This window comes from Poecilia mexicana, unplaced genomic scaffold, assembly GCF_051168715.1.
Source record: "Poecilia mexicana isolate PSO_F unplaced genomic scaffold, ASM5116871v1 scaffold_8, whole genome shotgun sequence".
In the NCBI taxonomy this organism is placed as follows: Eukaryota; Metazoa; Chordata; class Actinopteri; order Cyprinodontiformes; family Poeciliidae; genus Poecilia; species Poecilia mexicana.
The window spans coordinates 25,084,805-25,097,502 of record NW_028263377.1 but is presented as its reverse complement, the minus strand read 5'-3'; the positions used below and the strand labels follow the sequence as shown (position 1 = coordinate 25,097,502).

The 12,698-nt window shown below is 37.7% G+C and overlaps 2 protein-coding genes across 2 annotated transcripts; both read left to right on the top strand.

Annotated features, from left to right (window-relative positions):
• The first annotated feature begins 938 nt into the window (after window positions 1–938).
• rundc1 (RUN domain containing 1) lies at window positions 939–8,653 on the top strand. Its single transcript, XM_015000169.2, has 5 exons — window positions 939–2,116; window positions 3,246–3,404; window positions 5,474–5,672; window positions 5,760–5,855; window positions 6,001–8,653. Exons 1-5 carry the CDS (start codon window positions 1,736–1,738, stop codon window positions 6,867–6,869), a joined length of 1,704 nt encoding a protein of 567 aa, XP_014855655.1. The 5' UTR covers window positions 939–1,735; the 3' UTR covers window positions 6,870–8,653.
• A 467-nt stretch (window positions 8,654–9,120) lies between these two features.
• rpl27 (ribosomal protein L27) lies at window positions 9,121–11,853 on the top strand. Its single transcript, XM_015000170.2, has 5 exons — window positions 9,121–9,214; window positions 9,711–9,793; window positions 10,530–10,699; window positions 11,575–11,685; window positions 11,766–11,853. Exons 2-5 carry the CDS (start codon window positions 9,713–9,715, stop codon window positions 11,812–11,814), a joined length of 411 nt encoding a protein of 136 aa, XP_014855656.1. The 5' UTR covers window positions 9,121–9,214; window positions 9,711–9,712; the 3' UTR covers window positions 11,815–11,853.
• The last annotated feature ends 845 nt before the right edge of the window (window positions 11,854–12,698 follow it).

Sequence of the window (12,698 nt, the reverse complement as noted above, 5' to 3'; positions counted from 1 at the left end):
TGTTTTTTGTCATTCTTTTTGTGTAATAACATGATCAATACAATTTTAAACTAAACCTGCATTATTAAGAAAAACATTTTGTATTTTATGTGAACAGCTATTTCCAAGCTGTTCTGTTATAATGATGGGTGCTGATGGTATGTAAGCCATATAGGCAATATAAATATAATTTGGCCAAAATATCAGGTTTATCATACTCAGGGGCCTGAACATTTTTAGAATATCTTTTTTTCTTTTAATTAGAATTGTTAAAGCTATTTTTTTTTACTTTTATTTACAATAAACAAACTACAGTATGTTAATAATACAAGATATTAAAGTCTGATTTTTGTCTAAAAGGGATAGGTTTTAAAACATTCCCATGTTTTGGGCTTATTGTCTGACAGATTTTTTGTTTGTGTTTGGCAAACCAAATTCACATTGATCTTGAATTCTACAAAATCATTCCAAAGTCTACATATGACCCTCTGACTATACTTTGAATTCCCCTTGTGTAAAAAACTACATATTAGTGTCAATTTGCAACTGAAAACCAATTAAACCATTATAATTGAGGGAAAATGCATTGCGTCCATACCAGTTTTATGTTAAATAAATAAAATATGTCTTTTAAAAAAAAAAAAAAAACTTGTCTTCTATACTTGTTGCATCCATATATAAATGTAACAGTACCGGTTAGAATTTACATTTCCTAGAGCAAAATTTGAGCAAAATTTGTATTTAAAAATTTTATTTTGAAAATTCTAGAACCAACTCTGTTTCCTGTGAACTCAGAGTTAAAGAGCAGCTTTACAAACCTGCGCAAAGCGACGTAAAAGAGAAAGAAAGGTAAATGTAATGCAACGTCAACTTAAAAGTAAGGGAAACTCAAGGAAGTTATGGCATTTTACTGTCATTGTATAAATATTATATGTAAATTATGAAGGCTCTTTTTATTTGGAGACATACTCTTAATTTTGTTAATTTCATGTAATAAAATGTGAGGATAATGAGTTTAAATACTAATATGTCTCGGGAAAGCCCAGATTATAATGATGCCATTGCTTATTAGAGCAGGGTTTCTGCAAACTTTAAAGTCCAAAGAGAAATTTCCACTCCAGCTAAATAAAACTTCCTCAGAGGCCGAAAAATATAGAACCTTTTGAAAAAAAATAAAATAAATAAGACAACCTGTAAACTCATATTTCTGAAATAAATGAATAAAACATTAAATCCCTAAAAAAAAGTGCTGGTTCTTTTAATGTCATTCTGTTGTGGAAATTCAATGCAATAAATTATCGTCCATTTTTATTAGAGATACATTTTAAAACATTTGTTCGTTCTTACGCATTTTAGTCAAAATTATTAGGCGTTATTGTGAAGGTCTAAAGAGTAACTTGTATTGTGTGTGTTATAACAAAAAATATACGCTTACAATAATTTGATAGTTTATCACGCTAACTTTAAAAAGTAATATTGTCTGTCTAAATGCTGACTTTGCTGTTTGTTTTTGTGAGATGCTTTTACTTTGAAGGTAAATCCCCTCCACTTCCGGTGTGTCATTGTTTGTGGAAGCTAACTTTCGTTTTTCTCTGTTTACGTATGAATCATCTTTTCCAAGATGGCGAGGCACCTGTTTCTCTGGCGATGATCCTCTTCATTTTTGCGCAGTTTTAATAAAATAACCACCGGGAATACGTTGTCGGCAAACCGACGGTGGGTGAAGGAAACTCTGAAGTGATCTGCACCGTCCAGAATGTCCACGGAGGAGCTGTCAGCTTCGGATAGCGAGACTGTGTTCGCCAGCGCCGGGGAGCGATGGGCACCGGTGGGCGCCGTGGCCAGCCCCGAGGAGGAGAGCGGCGGCCGGCCGAGGCAGAGAGGCTCGTCGTCGGCCACCGATGAGGAGATGGCCGCCCGGCTGATGAAGCTGGAAGAGGAGCAGGACTTGTTGAATTCATCTCTATTAGCGCTAACGTCGCACTTCGCACAGGTTCAGTTCCGACTGAAGCAGATAGTTCACGCTCAGAGCGAGGAGAAGGAGAGGATGCTGGCCGAGCTGGAGGAGTTCGCCTTCAGGGGCTGCCCGCACGTCGTGGGCTGCCGAGCCCAGGATGCCAAGCAGCTGGAGAACTCGGTGAGACTTCCAGTTAATTCTGGTTCAGAAATACATTTAATGGTTTAATAATATAAAAGTATTGTTTCTGGTGTGGTTAGGCTTATCAGAGGGAAGGTAAACACACAAACAATATATTTAACAGAAAAGGAAGCATTTAATAATCGGAGTTCTGGCAAATAAATATTTTAATTATCTATCTCTAAATGAAAATTTGAACAAAAAGATGGAAGGGTGAAACTCCAAAATTTTGAAATTAATCTCAGAATTAAAAATAAAAAATTGGACATTTCTGAGTTTAAAAAATCTAAAATTTATTATAAAAATATTGACATTTTTTAGATTGATCTCAGAAATTTTCTAGAAAAAAGCTGAAAATGTACACGTTTGAGAAATCAAAAATGTTAGAATGAAAAGAAATTTTGAGATTAACATCAGAAATTTTCTTCTTTTTCAAAAAAAGGACATTTCTGACTTTGAAAAGTCATAACTTTGTTAGAAAAACAAAATATATTCATACTACACCAAATGTTTCTGTTTTTGTTAAGTCCAAAAAATATCTTTGTTTATATTTTATGTCTTACACAGAACTAAGCTATGACAAAATATCAGTTTTTCCTGGAAAAAGCTAAGAACTCAAACCACTTTTGCTTTCAAAGCATGCACTCGGGTGGAATTTTTTGTTGTTTAGTAAAAAACGTAGTTTAGAGACATTCTTTTAGACACAAATGTTGATGCTACACATTGTCTTTTGCATTCAGAACTACCAGTGCTTTTTATCCTTTCTATTTCTAATGCAAGCTTTAATTTATGCTGCATGCGAAGTGTTTTTTCTGCTAATACAGATGCATAATTACCATGGTGTTTCCAGATCTGTGGTGGAAATGTTGCCTTGTTGAAACCTCCTGCAGCAGCAGATCACTGTCTGCTTTAAAAACAGCCGCTTTGTTCCCGCTGCTTTTCCTGCTGATGGGAATTTTCAGCTTGTTGTGTTTAATTTAAAAGCCTCTTATGTTTCTTTTGTCACATGCTTCATTTGCAGGAAGATCTGGTGAGTAGATCTCGTGTAAACATTGCGCCAAAAGCAGCTTCTGAGAGGCGTGTGTGTGGTTGATTTATAATCGGTGTGTGTTTGTGTGTGTCCTGTCAGAGCGAGAGGGAGAAGCGGGAGCGACTGGAGGCGCAGAGGGAAAAACAAAAGGATCTCATCGTCCAGCTGAAGACGCAGCTGGACGATCTGGAGCGCTTCGCCTATCAGGAGGGCAGCTATGACTCGCTGCCACAGTCCGTCGTCATGGAGAGGCAGAAGGTGTGGAAATGCAAACATGCGTCACATCTCATGCGTCACGTCTCACATCATAAAATCCACAGGTTGTTCTTCCACTTATAAACATCAGGCATATTAAGTCCAACATGCTGAGATATGAAACATTCAGATTAGGGATGCAAACAATTAAATAACCATTAAATGTTAATTAGTGGTTTATTAGATTAAAATGAGTTCCAATCATCAACTAACAACGTCCGCTTAGATCTTCTTTAGTGTTGTAGTTTGACCGCCAGCCAGCAGAGGGCGCCGCTGGTCATCCTGAAGGAGCCTGATACCCCAGAACGGTAAAGAGAAACTGTCCAACTTAGTAAAAACTTGGACATTTCTGAGTTTCAACTGTCAGAAATGTTTAATTTTTTTCTACAAAATTTCTGAGTATTTTCTTGCAAATTTTTGACTTTTCAAACTCAGAAATTTTCAACTTTTTTGTACAAAATTTTTGAGATAGAGCTCAAAATTTCTGACTTTTTTCCTCATAAATTTTTGACTTTTGACTTTTTTTTGTTTACAATGCCCGTAATTCTCCGTCATGTTTCACATATTTGATTCTTTAACAACCCAATTGGTCCTTTTTTTATATTTTATGAATATGCCAAAGATTAATATGAGAAAAATGCAAATTTTCTATTTACTCAGTCAGCATTTAATTCCAGCCGACACAAAATAATGCTAAAATTAGATGCTTTTTTTTAATTCAGTATATTCTGAAAAATATAGCCCTTTTTTGTTATGGAAAGAGAAATTGGCCGCTTATCGATTAATCTTTAGTCAATAAGATCAATCAACTTTAGATTAACTCATTCATTGTTAACTTGCATCCCTAATTCTGTGCTCTCCTACCAATGAGAAATCTTGTGCAGAGTTGAAGTTATATTTAGACAAATATGAGCTGCTTGTTTGGCTTTCCCAGAAGCAACACTTTCCGTGTTTGCATACCTCAGTGTTGCATTCAAGGAAGTCACGGGTAAACGGCTTCTGGAATTCTCTGATTAGTGTGATGAAAATCGACAATGAATTCTTTTAGATGAGGAAATGTTGACATGACAGGAACTGGGTGAGGTTTCTTTACCTCCTTATAAAAGGAGGGTAAATATCTTTCAGTTTCCAGTTTTTTTTCTTTTCCTCAAAAATATATTTTTTCTGGTGCTAATGGCGTTTACTGATAACAATCAGACAGGAAGAAAAACACAAGGCAACGGTCTCTACTTCCAGCTTTTCTTTCGTTTTTTTAAACACAGTTTTATTAGTTTTGTGTTTTCAGGTTTTCTATTAAATGTTAATTACATGTCTTTTATTACCAAAATGTTTTAATACGATTATTTTACAAAAACGTAAAAAAGTAATTTTAGGAGTATTTTTACTGCGCTGTAAAAAATACTCTTTTTCTTACCCACTAAATGAAAACAAACATGTTTTAACCAAGAATTCATCAGACACACACCTGCAGTTTCTGTTAAAGCTTCATAAGTTTTTTATTGAAAGAAACTGATTTGGAAAAATTTTCTTTTGTCTGATTTTGTTATTTTTTGTTACTTTTATGAATTATTGTCATTTTGGTCATTAAAATACAAAAATTTCCACTTAGCTTTATATTGTGGTCCGTCTGATGATGTAATTTTTAAATAATTTGATCAGTTACTTAATTTCACTTTTTCCCAGATACTTTTCACTCTTACTTGAGTAATTTCTTGGACTGATACTTTTACTTTAGTAAAAATATGTTGTAGTAGTAATACTCTTACTTGAGTGCAGTTTTTGGTTGTCTGCCCACCTCTTCCTAATATTGACCTGAATTCAAAGTTCATATAAATAGAAGCTATCAAACAAGATGGCCGCCTTGTTTGTGCTGACATCAGTCCAAACTATGGAAGCTGAAATCCAGATGTTTCAAAAATTAAATCTTTAAAAAGCCAAAGATAATATTAGAATTGATGTAACACCCTGGCTGTAGATTATTTGGTTTCATGGCCAAACCTTGATGGAAATACCCCCAAAGTGATTTTCATGTTTTGTTTCCGGTTTCACCTTCAGCCTGTTTCTGTTTCCAGGTCATCATTGACGAGCTGATAAAGAAGCTGGACGTGAATCTGAACGAGGACATCGGGAACTTGTCCCCGGAGGAGCTGAGGCAGCGGGTGGACGCCGCCATCGCTCAGATCGTGAACCCGGCCCGAGTGAAGGAGCAGCTGGTGGAGCAGCTGAAGACGCAGATCAGGGACCTGGAGATGTTCATTAACTTCATACAGGGTACGCAGGACACACACCTGTTCACTCTGGGGTTTATTCTTGTTAGATTGTCTCTTTTAATCATATTTATGTCTTTCCTTCCTAAAGATGAGGTGGGGAACCCTCTTTTGTCAGACGGAGTGCGGAGCCAGCAGCCGAAAGCGGACGGAGCCAATGGCAGAGCTGCAGGGATGAAGAAGAAAGGTCAGTTTATTACAGGCAATCAGAGAGTCTTAAAATAGTGATAAAGGTCCTAAACCTAATTCGTAATGGTCTTAAATTATAGTTGGTGAAACCGGCAGAGTCCCAGTTCATCAAGCTGCCTCTCCCTGTGTTTCTGCCCCCACAGTGGACCCGGTCCAGGCCGAGCGGATGCGGGACACGGGCCTGCAGCTCATCCAGAAGGCTCTGGCCGTGCTGCAGATCTTCGCTGCCAGTCAGTTTGGCTGCTCGGCCGGCCACGTCCCCCAGAACCTTTGGCCCCAGGACTGTCCGGGCCGGGACTACGGCCCCCTGCTGCAGCGCCTGGAGGCGGCCGTGGAGAAGGTCCGGGTCCTGGGCTCTCGGCGCCATCCCTCCGTGGAGCACGTGGTGAGCTACAGCGGCGGGGCGGCGGCGGCGCTGGGCGCCCGGGACGAGCTGACGACGGCGGTGAGGAAGGAGCTGGCGGTGGCGCTGAAGGACCTGCTGGCCCACGGCCTGTTCTGCCCCTCGCAGACCATGAGCCTGGTGCTGGCGCCCATCTCCTGCCTGCTGCCCTACCGCCCCGCCCCGCTCGCCATGCACCCCTGGGAACTCTTCGTCAAGTACTACGAGTCCAAAAACGGGAAGGCGTTCGTGGAATCGCCGGCCCGAAAGCTGTCGCAGTCCTTCAGCCTGAAGGTGGGCGGCGGCCCGGGGACGGTGACGCCCAAACACTCGCTGCTGTGGGCCGTCCACTCGGTGCTGAAGGAGCACGGCCGCTACAAGCGCGGGCCGGACTCGGAGCTCAAGGCGCTGGTGTGCATGGCGCTGAACGAGCAGCGGCTGGTTTCCTGGATCAACCTGCTCTGCAAGTCGTCCGTTCTGATCCAGCCTCACTACCAGAGCTGGAGCTACATGGCCCAGACGGGCTTCGAGGGCGCCCTGCGCATCCTGGGCCGCATCAGCCACCTGCGCTTCAACCTGCCGGTGGACCTGGCCGTGCGGCAGCTCAAGAACATCAAGGACGCCTTCTGACGAGGCGCTCTGCGGCGGCGGCCACTGCAAAAACACAAAGTCTGACCAGGAACTTCTGTTCAAAATGTCTCATTACGCTTAAAATAAGACAAAACTAAACCACAACTAACAATTCAGCAAGAAATACCAGCTGGTTTTAAGTCAGTAATTATTGAATATTGATAAAAAATAACTCACTGGCAGATTATTTCACTTATAACATAGGGAAAAATGTCTTGTTGCCATGGAAACTAGTACTTTTTATCAAAACTCAAGAACTATGTACTAAGAAATCCCTATATCTTGCTGAAAAGTTAGTTTTGTCTTATTTCAAGTGTACTAAGAAACTAGACCAAAAAGATTTAGTGTTTTTGCAGTGTACTCTAACCCGTTAAGCTCGTGTGCATGAATGTGTTGGCCTGCTTCTCTAAACATGCCTTACTGCAAAAACACAAAGTACTACCAAGTGTTTCAAATGTCTTATTATGTTTAAAATAAGGCTAAACTAACTCGCAAGTAACATTTCAGCAGGAAATACCAGCTTGTTTTAAGTCAGTAATTACTGGATATTGATAACAATCAGTGTTTCACTTTTAACATAGGGGAAAATATCCTGTTGCCATGGAAATGTGTACTTTTTTATGAATATTCAAGCATTATTTACTGAAAACAAGCTCCTATATCTTGCTGAAAAGTTGCTTGTGAGTTAGTTTTGTCTTATTTTAAGTGTACTAAGAAAATAGAGAAAAAATACTTTTGATTTAGTGTTTTTGCAGTGTAGAGTCACCTGCGATGACCTCACCTTTAGCCTTTAGCCTAACGCTCTTTGTGACCTTTGCTCAGCAGCTCCTTCCTCTGCTGGACCTGCTGGCGCCCCAACCTATGCAGCAAACATCCTGAGGAGACATGCACTGCAAAAACACTAAATCTTACAGTGTTTTTGTACAGAGCTGGTTTTAAATAAGTAACTCATCAATATTGATGAAATATTGATCAATATTGTGGAATTACTGACTCTTATTTTACATTTTACATTTAGAAGTTTTGTCTTATTTTGAGTTTACGGAGATATTTTCTGTAGAAACTAGACAAAAATAGTTGGTAAGATTTTGTGTTTTTGCAGTGTACGTTGCCATGGATACCGTTAGTGAAGGAAGAGGAGCAGACACATTCCTGATAAACTCTCTAGTTCTTGTTTGTAACTCTGGATGCTGTTACGCAAACAGGAAGCTTTTGTGTAGCAAAAATCACCAAAATAAAAGCTCTGCGTGTGTATGGGTGGTTGCTGTTGTGCAGCTTTTTGGTCAAATGAACCACCGAATGTGTTCCTGTGTTTCAGTTCTGACTGTTTTCTTGTTGACTGAGCTGCTGCTGGTGATCATTTTTATTCCAGATTTCATTTTATTTTCCATGAACAGCAAATCATGTCCGTAAAAACCTGAATGTATGGACCGTAGATGCTATTAAACTGACGTTAGTTTGTATTTGTTGTTTATTTTGTTCATGCGTTTGTGTCAAACCTTCAGTGTAGAGCACTTTTCCAAACTTCAGTTGTGTTTTGGGTATATTTACTCCACACTTTTTTGCTTTTGTTTATGTTTATTTATTAGATAAATCACTTTAAACACTTAAAGTGGCTGCTGTTCTGTAACCGTAGCAGTTCAATCTGGGAGCATCACTGAAAACAATTAATGCTATATTTATTTAATTGAAGATGGTATGTGGGAACATATGAATTGTTATTTTTGGTTTTATTATATTTAATGTAAACCTGCAGTTGTAAAATAATAAACTAAGTAAATGAAGTGTCTTTTTTTATCTCCGTTTCTTTCGTCTGCAACCTCCAGGGGGCGCCACATTCCCTCATCTATCTACCGTTCTACCTATCTATGCATTGTGTATTAATGTGTACATAATAAAGTATCCCAATCTTCAAATATTATATATCAGTCATGTGTTTTACTTTGCGATGCAACATTGTTAATAATCTTTTTTTCTTCATAATTTACAGAATTTAGGTTTTCTTTTTCTACAATCTAGTTCCATAATATTGAGAAATACAGAATATTAAGTAAGTATATGTTCAATACTATTAAATCAAATGTTAAAGAAAGGAGGACCCTTTAAGTTCCTCCTAAGTCCGTAATAAGTTCGTACTTATTTAAAGTCCGTATTTTAAAATGCTAAAATTTTAAACATGTTTGAAATGTAAAAAGTATTTACATTTTACGTTTAGATGTTTGGGAAAAAAAATCTTAAAAGATAATCCCGATATTTCCAAAATAAAATGATTTAGGAAGTGACGTACTCCACGTTTGCCCTCTGGACTTCCTTTTCCTGTTAGTGGCTGCCGAAGAGAAGCTTCAGTGAGTGAATTTTTCCTCAAAATAATCCACTTCCATCGGGTTTAATCTGGGTTAATACGTTGTCTATACCGCGGTATAGACCAATACCGCGGTATTGTGTCAAACTCGACCGGATATTTAGTGAGTTTATGTTTGATTAAAGATGAAAATTAGCTGTTTTGCTGCTATTGGATTTCTTCCCCAGCGCACTTTCCAACATGGCAGCCTTCTTAGGGCTAAAGCTGCACCTTACTTTTAGTGGCGTATTATATAATTATTTTAACATATTCTGATTTTATGTGGATGTGTTCTTTGTCAAGCAACCCATCTAACTTTAGAAACATCCAAAGTGCTTAACAGGGTGAATATTGTATGTAAACACGCTTGTTTGATAGCTTACAGTTAGCTAAATGCTAACTAGCTTGGTTGTCCGGGAGCAACAGCAAGGCGATAATAAAATCTGATTATTCTGAGCTACGTCTGTGTCGATTTTAACAGATTTACTTCTTTCTGACAGAAATGGGCAAGTTTATGAAGCCGGGGAAGGTGGTGATGGTCCTGGCTGGACGCTACGCCGGGCGCAAAGCTGTTATCGTCAAGGTATAAACTGATGTTTCCTAGACTTACTGTCCTGCAGCAAAGAAAATATATTTATACAAAATGTAGAGACTGGGTTCATAGTTTTCATCTTTACAAGGCAACAGTATGAAATTTGGCTGAAATGCTAGTCTAGTTAAAAAGTGTATTTGATTGTGTGGATATGAATGAATGAATAAACAGCAAGTGAATCAAACTTTCACGTTCCATGGCTTAAATCAACAATTACATTTTTAAAAAAAGACAATTTATTCTTAATGTCAACAAATAGTGTGGCTGGTTCATAATTGTTTGAGCTTTAAAACATAAAAAATCAACATAAAATCAAACCAAATTGACTTTTTGCTGTTAGAAGAATATTCTAGTGTGAAATTTATCTTTAACATTCCTGTAAATTGTTCTTGGCGTCTTATTTGCTCTGCGCAAAGTATTTAGATCATTAGCAGGACTTTCAATCAAATGTGACCCAAATCCATTGTTCTTGTTTTCCCCCTGATGTGATTATCTGACCTTTTCTTTTTAAACAACCCAATTCTGATCATTTCACCAAATAAAGAGAATACCATCTGACACTAATGTGGTTCTATACCTCAAAATTTTCAAACGGCTGCATTAAGACTTACTGACATACTTGGAGGTTTAATGTTCTCCAGTCTCTTTTTTTGTCTAACTAGATGGGTTAGGAGGTAAATTAAATGTTTATTTGACAGTAAACTGTTTGTTGTTCTTCTCTTTGCAGAATATCGACGACGGCACCACCGACCGCCCCTACAGCCACGCTCTGGTCGCCGGCATCGACCGCTACCCCCGTAAGGTGACCACCGTCATGGGCAAGAAGAAGATCGCCAAGAGATCCAAGATCAAGGCTTTCGTCAAAGTTTTCAACTACAACCACCTCATGCCCACCAGGTCAGAAACTCACCTTTTCTCTGCTCCAGTCCATTAAATGCATCCTAACCACAACGCTTCAGTCCCATTCGTTTCTCTTGTGTTTCATAAAAATAAAAGGTTAATAATATAAGCTTTTACAGTGTACATTGGGATAATCTGTTTAAATCAGAGCTGCTACCTGATTGGTGCGTCTCTAATTGGATTCTGTTTCTGTCAGCAGATAAAAACATTTCAGGTTTATTTATCCACCAAACTTTCCACTCAAAGAGCAAATCAGCTCAGGATTAAAACTCTGATTTGCTTTCCCACGTTTTAGGGTTGAAACGATTAATTGTGATTAATCGATTGTTGAAATGATCATCAAACAATTTGGTAATCGATTAATCTGTAACAATAGTATACAGACATTAACCAAAGTCGCCACTACAGAAAATAAAACATCCATGTCGCATTTAAGATTAAAACGTTTTGTAAATGTGTTTTAGCTTCACCATGTTTCTAAAGGAATGCTGCTATTGCATTTTAATTGGAATAAAATATTTGCATTATTTTGGATTTGGGATTGAATTGTTTGGATCTTTCAATGTATTTCTAATATTTAATAAAAGGTTTTAAGTGGTTAAATGGAAAAATCTGCAGTCATTTTTTTTAAATCTAATAATCAGAATTAATCATTAGTATTACATATTAATCACCCAAATAATCAATTAATCACCAGAATAATCTACTAGATGTCAGAATTATTGGTCATTAGAATTATTGTCAGTATTACCAATTGATTACTAAAATCAATTTTCCTGCTCTAATCAGTTAATCATTTTTGAAGAGGTGAACAGAAATAGTTTTTGAACGTCTCTCTGCTGTAGTTGAACTCGTTTCCTCTTCGTCCTCAGATACTCGGTGGATATTCCTCTGGACAAAACCGTCGTCAACAAGGACGTCTTCAGGGATCCTGCTCTCAAACGCAAAGCCAGGCGGGAGGCCAAGGTCAAGTTTGAGGAGAGGTCAGAGCAGCTTAGTCAATCATCAGTTTCCAACATTAACATGTTGGCTTCTTGCTAAATTTCTTTTTTTCTGCTTCCAGGTACAAGACGGGCAAGAACAAGTGGTTCTTCCAGAAGCTGCGATTCTAATTTCACCCGGTTCACAAAATAAATGTTTATAAATGGAAATCATTTGGACTCTGGGTTGTTTTTTGGTTCTGGTTGAACTGGAAATGATGAGTTTTATTTTCTGAAATGAGTAAAAAAAACTTCATTTCAAGTGAATTCAAAGCTTTAAAATATTACATTAAAGCAATAAAACACATTAATGCAGAAATGTGGACCAACTGAAAAGTGCGTCCATGTAATGTGCATCATAACTGAATAATTGTTTGGGGCTCCTGTTTTATTTTTATTTAATATTTAAGTTCAGAACTTTCTATAAGCAAAAAAATATGAGATTATAAAACAAAAAATATTCAGACTGACTAAACTTATTGTGATACACTTAAATCAATAGTTTTTAAATCAGGTAAATTTATCATGTGCCATTGTTTTTACTGAGTTTACTGAATATTGTAGTTGGCTTTAGTGTTTTTTATTTATTATTTCAGTTATTTAGGCAGGAAAATGAAATCAGATAAATCATAAAATGCTCCTGATCTGTTCAGGAAGCCCACACTGATTTGAATTTTGTTGTTGCAGTTAGTTTTTTCCTTCCACTCAACTTGCCATAGCAGTTTTCCATGTAGTTGTGTAAATATTAAAAATAACCATCTTCTTTTCTCATGTAATCTAATTTTCTGAGAACCTGAACCTGAAGTTTTCAGGTGTAATCATGAAGATTAACATAATTTGTTCTATAAAGTAAATTTTTTATAACTAATTTTTTTGTTTGTTTTTCTGATGTACTGAAATGCGCCTAACTCCAGTCCTCTACTGTCCTGCAGTTTTTAGATGTGCCACAGGTACAAAACACTGGGATGAAACGGCTTAATTACCTCCTCCTTGTGTAGATCAGATCTCCAGAATCC

Excerpts from the sequence above, each read along its gene's own strand:
- rundc1 (XM_015000169.2), top strand. The coding sequence starts at position 1,736 with ATGTCCACGGAGGAGCTGTCAGCTTCGGATAGCGAGACTGTGTTCGCC. Across the intron at positions 2,117-3,245 it reads CCAAGCAGCTGGAGAACTCG|AGCGAGAGGGAGAAGCGGGA; the intron begins GTGAGACTTCCA and ends GTGTCCTGTCAG. Across the intron at positions 5,856-6,000 it reads TGCAGGGATGAAGAAGAAAG|TGGACCCGGTCCAGGCCGAG; the intron begins GTCAGTTTATTA and ends CTGCCCCCACAG.
- rpl27 (XM_015000170.2), top strand. The coding sequence starts at position 9,713 with ATGGGCAAGTTTATGAAGCCGGGGAAGGTGGTGATGGTCCTGGCTGGA. Across the intron at positions 9,794-10,529 it reads GCAAAGCTGTTATCGTCAAG|AATATCGACGACGGCACCAC; the intron begins GTATAAACTGAT and ends TTCTCTTTGCAG. Across the intron at positions 11,686-11,765 it reads AAGGTCAAGTTTGAGGAGAG|GTACAAGACGGGCAAGAACA; the intron begins GTCAGAGCAGCT and ends TTCTGCTTCCAG.